Below are 9,288 nucleotides of genomic sequence, written 5' to 3'. Positions count from 1 at the left end.
TTATCTGGGCCGCGGGACAAAGGTGTAATAACCCTGCCTTATCTGTGCATTATGGTGTTATCGTGTAAGTCCTCGGTTTCCAAGGGAGCTGTTTTGTTGGGAGGTGCTAATCCCCATAAGCACTTGATCTGTCAGAGTGAAGTATAACCAACTCAGGATTAAGTGAAGGTTGTGTCACAGGTGGAAGAGTTCACCGTAGTTTGGCAAGACAACGTGTGTGTAGCAAAAACCTGCAAGCAGAGAGCAGAGTTTGTGTTATGACTTTTAGTACCCTTATTTTTAAACTAGAGTTCCCCGATCTCATACCTTCGCCAAATGATGTTAATCTTTATGACTGACAAATTATAGATTAGATTATTCCCCCCTGATTTAAGAAATAGGAACCTAATTTTCATTAATTATATCATTTTATCATAATCTCAACCAAAAGACAGTCTTATATTAACAAACAATGCATTCTAGCATTTCCTAATAAATTATACAAATGAGGTCCTGATTTGAATAAATTATGTTTAATGATGTTCACCTCAATTTTACTTTCAAATACCACAAGTATGAAATTCCAGGCAGTTATCATTACATAATTATAAAATTTTCTCATTAATTATGCAAATTAGGTCATTATTAACATAATCAATATCTTCCTGTGTTTCTCTCGTTGTCAATTACCAATGTCACAAGCTTTAATTGTCCTATCATGGAATGCAGCTGATTTATAGAATTTCCCCATAAATTATGCAAATTATACCCATATTTGCATAATTATATGAAGGATCACGTAAGCTACCTACATTCCAAAAATCACGACGATCCGTCAACCGGTTCTTGAGTTATCCACTTTTGAATATTTTCAAGAATATATCGTTGCAGTTCCAGAGCAAGCCGCTAGGGGGCCTAAACTCACATCACTTCTTCCCCAGCAAAAGAGCTACCTACCATCGAAATTTCATCACCATAGCATGTCTAGATCATGAGATATCAAAACCGGAAGTTTAGCTGCAGTACCATAACAAGCCGCTAGGGGGTCCAAAATCTAATCATTTTGAGGTCTCATCAAGACCTACCCACCTACCAAGTATCAAGACAATCCATCAAGGCCTTCTCAAGTTATCGTGTTGACAGACAGACAGACAGACACACTCACACACACACACATACACGAACGCCCCTGAAAACATAAACTTCTTGGCGAAGGTAACAAATTAATAATCCTAAGACAGGGATGAAACAAGAGCAGTCCATGCAGCATTCCACCATCAGCTTTCACTGCACAAATTTCTGTCCGCAAACTGTTTAAAGCATGCCTGCATCAACCAAGTGTATCTGCCAACAACAAAATGCATTCATTGAACAGGAACAGTCTGAAACAAATGAATAATCCTAAGACAGGGATGAAACAAGAGCAGTCCATGCAGCATTCCACCATCAGCTTTCACTGCAAAAATTTCTGTCCCCAAACTGTTGAAAGCATGCCTGCATCAACCAACTCCATGCTGCTGTCTTGAGACACCCATTGGGCATGTCATATGCCCTTAGGCCAAGGGAAAAAAATGTTGTGTTTCCTGTTTCACTCCTGAAAACATTTGGGTCGGTAGGTAGGGATAATTTTATTTTATTTTTATTTTTCATTTTTTTTTTAGAATTTGGTGATTGGTATGTTTATATATTAAGCAGAACATGTTGGAAAAATGGATGGGAAACAAAGTTATAGTTGTTATTTTCATGCGTATGATTTCTTCTGGGAACGATATATTCTTTAGTGACACTGCCGATAGTGTAGCCGCTGTAGCGTTCATGATTTTACGGAGGCCAAGGTAACGTGAAAAGACTTGCAAAGTTATGCCCGATGGCAATGTTTTCTTCATTTTGGAGCGAAATTTTCCCATCTATGGAAGGCTTTAGGTGGCTTAGAACAAAAAGGGGAATGTGACAATGATTTTCAACGTTCTGTTTTTTTTGTTTGTTTGGACTAGAACCGAAACGTTTTTAACTTTACAAGTCTGGAACCGGTACTGAGCGCACTGTTACACAGCAATCATTTTGGCAATATGCAGGGGTCCACACAAAAATAAGGCTAGGGTCGGCGTTTTTTTTAGGGTCGGTCGGGAAACAGGAAACACAACATTTATTTTCCTAGGCCTTACCAAACTGGCACATGTAGGCAGCGCGGCGTGTGCAGTCGGTCGCTTTCCACACGTAGGTGTGCCAGGAGGACACCAGGCTCACGCATGTTGGCTGAACGGAGCTGTCATTTCCCCAACCGCTGTCGTGCCAGCCATCGTTGACGCCCTCATCGACCGCGGTCGTCGCGTCATCCCACTCGACAAATTCTAGCGTGCCGTTGAGGTTGTCCACCCCGATCCAGTACTCCCACTGTAGCCAACGACTTTGCAGGTACGAACTGAGCTGGTTTTTGAAGGCCTGGATGGTATCCCTGTCTGCCAGTGCCAGTGCCCCTCCCTTGTTCCTGCAGGACCGTTTGGCTTCCTGGTAGGTCTTCAGCTCGTTGAAGAGAGCGTAGCAGGTGTTTCCAACTTGGCCGTCAGCGTCACATACGCCGGCTATGAGAACGTACATCAGGGATGGGCAGACATGACACACATACGTTGTACGTTGTACAACAGTTGTGACTTAAGAACATCAATGAATGGCAGGGGTGTGTGTCTCAAGAGATGTCTTAAGAGATATCTTACAAACATATAATTGCTTGGGAATGTCTTAAGAACAAGTTCAGATTCTTTGCAAAAATCTTCAAAATTCTTTTAAAAAAACTTCAGATATTTTCAAATATGTCAGAAAAATCTTCAGATTCTTTGAAAAAATCTCCAAATTTTCCAGAAAAGCTTCAGATTTTTTTAAAAACACCTTCAGGTTTTTCAATCTTCAACTACGTGTGATGACCCCCTCTGGGTGTCATTATGATTTGTTACGTATCAGGCCAAAAAGGCTTACACAGAATGTCAAGTACTTAGTAAGTTAAAGTATGAGTTGTAAGGGGCTACAAACTTGAAGTTTGGCTTGTGCTGACTTTTCCAAGGCAGGGCATTAGAATTTCGAATGTAACAGGGGAACCGCGTGCATATTTATTGTAAATGTGTCTGTTAGCCAGGTAATACTAGTTATGCCAATTAATATCAGCTAAAGTCATAATTTGGTGTCATGAGCACTTTAATCTTATGCACCTACAGGGGTCGAAATACCCCTCTGTGTGCAACTTGGTGCAAGTAAATTTGGTGTCGTGCAACTAATTTTTTGCCGGTATGCACGGCAGTGCAAGTTTGCTTTATCCGCTGTTACAACCTGTAGAAATATCTAATAAAGAACTGGAAAGGGAACAATTTCAACAAAACCAGAATCCATGAAGTTTTTCTTAATTTTTTGTAGTTAATAGAAGGTTACTATCTACATCGCTCTAGTACTTTTAGTAGTGTAAGCAAATATTGGATGCTATTAAAGTTAATACTACATGTACTTTTGGTTGTGTACCTTAATTATTTTTGGGGGGTGCCACTATTTTTCTTCTGGTGCAAGCACTTTTTTTTCATCTGCACCAGTGCAAGTTGGCCCCAAAATCTATTACGACCCCTGAGTCCTACCTAGGTTGTTGAGCTGGCTGGGCAGGAGTCCCAGGTAGGTGCTGCCACAGTACCTGTCCCTGTCCTGCTGAGTCAGTGTTTGTGGGGGGATGTGGAAGTCTGCTCCTCTCCCCTCAGCAAAGACGTCCTCAACAGCCACACCTGGCACCTCAAACACCTGTAGGTAACACAGGTAAGACACCTGTCAAACACCTGTATCACAGTATCACAGGTAAGGCCACACCAATTTAATTTCTTGGTTATCAGATTCGCCCGCTTCATTCTTTTCTGATTTGCAAAAAAAAATTCAGAATCAACTGCAAAATGCTCATATTTTGCCCTGAACAGTTGAAAACAGTCCTTTTCTTCCTAGTTGTTACAGTTATTCCATCTTTTAATGCAATAGTATCATTAACAGTTCAAAATTCATTATTTAAATTTTGAACCAGCCTGGTGTGTTGACTTCATGGCTCCTATCATACCATTTTGGATCATAATAGGTTGCATAGGCCTGTTGTTATTTTTATTTTTTTCACCCGCCCACTCCATTATTTTTCTAGAAAAATCCATTAACCAAGAAATGAAATTTGTGTGGCCTTATATTAGCAGTTGTTTATCTTACATGACATTTGTTGTATATCATTGAGGAAGAAGTTGGGCTGCTATTAACAATGTCAATAATTTTGATGTATTTTTACAGTGAAGCTGATTCATTTTTAAGATCCTGTCCCCTTTGTAACTTCTAGATCCATGTCACATGTTCAACGTCTCTGTGATGTTATGTTGATTTGAGTGATCAGTGTCCAGTCCTGTCCAACCTCATTATTCGTTGGGAAACAGTTTATATAACATACGACTGTACATACTACTTACAAGTTAGAAACCATCATTTCTAATCGAGTGGGCAAGACAAAAAAACACATGGGAAAATGGGGAAAACTAACAGGTCTACTTTCGACATCTCCATGAAGAAATTGTATGTAATTGGGGGGTTGACTTTTTTCTTTGCAATACTTCGTAATATCATCTATATTGTTTAACGTTCCTGGTTTTTATTTAGTTTTGTTGTTACGCAATGTGGTTTCAGCTATTTTGTTCTTTGTGCCATGCTCTCTTTTGTGTACATTTTTTAAAGAAACAATAAAAAGAATGACTTAAAAAAAACTTTTAGATCCAGCATACCTTTTTATCAGTGGTACTGTTGATGTTGTTGTCCTCAGACAGGTAGAAGCCGATGTTGTACCTGCCCTGTGTGAGCGTGACGCCCAGCGGCAGGGCCTGGACCCAGTAGCGGTAGTCCTGGTAGCTGTTCTCATGGACTACCGAGGGCAGGTCGGCATCTACAACCCTCACATCTTCAGCTGGGGGGGAGAGATAAACAATCATTAGGCCATGTTGATTTGATATTCAGGATGTTCAGGAGAACTTGCACTTCTTGTTCCGCCGCTCAGAACCTTTCAGCGTGCTACTAGGTTCTCTTCCAGTTCTCATCAATACACCGTTAACATACCTGTTTCCAAGTCATTTTTCAACAACAGCTTCTTTCCCCGGACTGCAAAATTATGGAACTCTCTTCCAAATAGCTGCTTTCCGTCCGATTACAAGCCACAAAGCTTCAAAACAAAGGTCCACCGCCATCTCCTGACATAACTACATTATACTGACTTAAGTACCTCTAGCTCTATGCCTAGAAGTGGCCAAAAATAATTGGCCTTGCATTGAGCGACACCGTTAAAAAAAAAAAAAATAATAATAATAATGGATGACATCCTCTGATGCGAGCGTGCAAATAAAAAAAAGTTTGGACAAAAAAAGTGCTTTCATTATGAAATTTACGTGGTTTTGAGGGTTCAACAAATGACACAGAGTATGGTTTGGTGAATAATCTACTTTTCAAATTGATTTCCTTACATTTTCGTCTTTTTGTTTGATATTGGCATTCTACTACACTGGTATCGTTTTCCAATGTTTTTTTTCTTTAACTTACGGTACATATTTGCTCATTTTGTACCAGTTTTGTACGATTTACAGTATGGCTGAAAACTTAAGTTTTTTTGGAAACAGCCGAAAATGCAAATCCCTGAACACTCCACGAGTACAACTCTTTCATAAAATATCAAAGTTGCAAATGACAAAAGAGCAGCTGTCACAGTGAAGTACCTGGCTTTTCAATAATAATTCCGTTAATAGCACCCAGGGGTTGGACCTTATTGGATGCTTCAAAATGTCAAGCATTAAGGACTGGCATTTGAACACTTTATGATAGACTTTGGGACATTGATTCTTTGTGATTTATAATCATGACATAACATCACTATTATTAGTAAAGGTTACTGAAATTTCACATATACACATTCTGTCTCCCTGGATGATTTCATATTGTACTTTGACAAGGGAGCCCGCAACCCCTTTTCCGTAGAGCATAATTGGTCCTTTTAATTCTACATAGAGCGTAGACGGACCGCTCTAATATTTTAGCGTAGAGCGTATTCGCCGTTTTAATTCTACGTACGTAATGCGTTTCAGCCACTTGGAATTTATCGTAAAGCGTAATCAAGAGGTTTCCGAATTCAGCGTAGAGCGTTGTCAGGACCCCCCCTCGCAGGCCCTCTGACAACACCGTGGTCCTTTATGATTTATGATAACATATTTTATGAAGCAGTTTGAACCAAAACGTCCCCCAAACTGAAGAGATTGGACTTACCCAAACATTACTATCATTTAGTAAAAGTTACTAAAATCTCACATACACACATTCTGCCTCCCTGGATGATTTAATAGCCACTGTGACAACACCGTGGTCCTTTATGATTTATGATAACATATTTTATGAAGCAGTTTAAACCAAAACGTCCCCCAAACTAAAGAGAATGGACTTACCCAAACATTACTATCATTAGTAAAAGTTACTGAAATCTCACATACACACTCTCTGCCTCCCTGGATGATTTAAAGTGCATAATAGACAACACGGTGGTTCTTTATGATTTATGATGATAATATTTTATGAAGCAGTTTGAACTGAAACTTCCCCCACAAGAGATAATGGACTTACCCAAACAGTATCATTACTTTATTCTAAGTTACTGAAATCTCACATACACACATTCTGCCTCCCTGAATGATTTAAAGTGCATAATAGACAACACGGTGGTTCTTTATGATTTATGATGATAATATTTTATGAAGCAGTTTGAACTGAAACTTCCCCCACAAGAGATAATGGACTTACCCAAACATTATCATTACTTTATAATAATAGTATAGGTTACTGAAATCTTACATACACACATTCTGCCTCCCTGGATGGTTTAAATAATTATAGTGCATAACTGACAACACAGTAGTACTTTTTGATTTATAATAACATATTTTAGGAAGCAGTTTAAACAAAAACTTCCCCCACAAGAGATAATGGACTTACCCAAACATAATCATTTAGTAGTTACTGAAATCTCACATACACACATTCTGCCTCCCTGGATGATTTATATAATTATAGTGCATAATAGACAACACGGTGGTCGTTTATGATTTATGATGACATATTATATGAAGCAGTTTAAACTGTAATTTACCCCACAAGGGATTGGACGTACCCAAATTGTTGCACAACTCCGTAGCCGCTACCAGGCTTCGGGAGCGGCAAAATGTTCTCTCCCAGCAGACAAACCTCCCCTGGCATGCTATCTCTCTATTTGGCTGATTTCTACTCTTTCCAGCCGCCTCCCGAAGCCTGGTAGAGGCTACCACTCCGGTCTTTGTCTAAACTAAAAGGAATGAGCAATCCACCGCTTCCGTGACGTCACACAGATAACACACGTGACTCCGTGAACAGTGGATCGTAAGGCCATGTTGATTTGATTATTTGGATGACATCCAATGGAAACCCCAAAACTGATGCGCGCGTGCGAATTAAAAAATTTTTTGCAAAAAAAAAATTGCTTTCCTTATGAAACGAAAGGTACGTGGTCATGAAGGTTGAACAAATGACACAGAATATGGTTTGGCGAATAATCTAGTCTTCAAATTCATTTCTTTACATTTTCTTTTTTTACTCCGTGAAGGAGGTCTGGACCTCCGGACGGAGTGTTGGGAACAGCCGTTTTTTTCGTGTTCACAGTCAAAACACTGGGTTCTCTTTGTGTAATCGGCACGCAATTTTATACGCCGTCTGCGGGCATGCCCGTGATGATGCACGAATGTGTATTTTTGCCGTTGCTGCTTTCGCGGTCAATGTAATATTTCAAATGCACCCCTACAATTTTGAGGCAAATTGGAATGGTCCAGAAAACCCGTTGTTTGGAATAGCGGGGGTTTGATTTTGGCATTCTACGACAGTGGTATCATTTTTTGCAACTTACGGTTTTATTTTTGCGCATTTTGCAACCGTTTTGTACGATTTACAGTATGGTTGAAACTTTTTTTTTTTTGAAACGGCCGAAATTCATGCGCGCGGTAGATGTCATCCATATAATCACATCAACATGGCCTAAGGTGGATTCCTTGACAAAGACTGGAGTTGTACAGTCGAAAACTTGGGTTAAGTCCAAAACTTTTTTGTTAACCGTTATGGGCTATTTTAATTCACCGTTAATCGTTGCCGACCCGCTCTAATTCAACGTTAAGCGATATCGGTATATTCCTCGTGAAGCGTTATTGGTCCTTTTAATTCTTCGTAAAGCGTTATTTGTCATCCTAAATTCAGCGTTACTGAATAATTCTTCATTACGCGCAGACCTGCGTACTAGTAGTCAAACCTCAAGTTGACGACGTCACTTTGCGTCTCGAAATGCAGGAAAATGCGTTAACGTTATTGAAGATAAAAAAAATGCCAAATTTCCCGGGGGAGTATTCCAAGCATATCTGGACGCACTCGGGGACCAAGGCAGGGAACACTAGTGTACCTTAAATGTACACTCCGTTACATATATTTCGTCAGCGATCACTCTTTCTCACCAACAGAAAACGAATCTACAGGAGTTCGAAGAAAATTCGTATCAATTTACCGTTAAGCGTTACCAACCGTCCTGAATTTACCGTTAAGCGTTGTCGGGCCTGCTGAATTTACCGTTAACCGTTACCAGGACCCCCCCCCCATGCAGACCCTCTTTTAAGATATGACATGTTTCAGTTAAGCTTGAATCCTTGGATGATATGAGCAGTTAGCAGCACAAGATACACATCTTTATGAGTTATGGTGATATAATTTCTTAATAAATAGCTATGATGGTGATAATAATAATGATAATATTTAATGCCACGGACTTACCTCCGTTTGCCAATCCAATGGCAAAGAACAGGAGTCCCAATATACACTGCGATCTGAAAAAAAGATGGTTTCTTGGCATGAATAACTCTTGTGTTATGTTCCACATTCGTCAGCACTACAATACCAAAGTGCCTGCTACATACTTTGGCAGAAATACATGCCCGTAGCCAGGATTTTGAATGGGGGGTTCTTCCCACTGCTGGAGGGGAGCTCGAGCGAGGTTCCTAGGGTGGCCCATGCTCCCCCGGAAAATTTTGAAAAATGAACCTTCTAAAATGGCATTTCATGCATTTTTGAGAGGATTTCCAAGAAACAAATCAGAGATAAATTTTTATTCAATGACAAAGGGAGCAGTTTTTCTACGATTCCAGTCCATCTTTTCAAGAAAAATCTTGGACCTTTACATAAAAAGTGGACCTTTACATAAAAAGTGGACCTTAA

General features: G+C 39.8%; 1 protein-coding gene and 1 long non-coding RNA gene across 2 annotated transcripts in view; both read right to left on the bottom strand.

The window, feature by feature from the left end:
- Positions 1-4,536, bottom strand: part of LOC109464993 — a 22,855-nt gene extending 18,319 nt beyond the window's left edge. Inside the window, exons 1-3 of the mRNA XM_019762111.1 lie at positions 4,528-4,536; positions 3,597-3,753; positions 2,145-2,561 (exon numbers count right to left, since the gene is read on the bottom strand). Coding sequence (XP_019617670.1) covers positions 2,145-2,561; positions 3,597-3,753; positions 4,528-4,536 — 583 coding nt within the window. The remainder of the gene's footprint in view (positions 1-2,144; positions 2,562-3,596; positions 3,754-4,527) is intronic.
- A 252-nt stretch (positions 4,537-4,788) lies between these two features.
- LOC109464999 overlaps positions 4,789-9,288 on the bottom strand; it is a 9,907-nt gene continuing 5,407 nt past the window's right edge. The window contains exons 2-3 of the long non-coding RNA XR_002139925.1: positions 8,848-8,900; positions 4,789-4,936 (exon numbers count right to left, since the gene is read on the bottom strand). This is a non-coding gene — a long non-coding RNA (uncharacterized LOC109464999). The remainder of the gene's footprint in view (positions 4,937-8,847; positions 8,901-9,288) is intronic.

The sequence above is a fragment of the Branchiostoma belcheri genome, unplaced genomic scaffold (genome assembly GCF_001625305.1).
Source record: "Branchiostoma belcheri isolate BF01 breed outbred unplaced genomic scaffold, Haploidv18h27 scaffold145, whole genome shotgun sequence".
In the NCBI taxonomy this organism is placed as follows: domain Eukaryota; kingdom Metazoa; phylum Chordata; class Leptocardii; order Amphioxiformes; family Branchiostomatidae; genus Branchiostoma; species Branchiostoma belcheri.
Note: the sequence above shows the minus strand (reverse complement) of the source record. Positions and strands in the feature narration are given on the sequence as shown.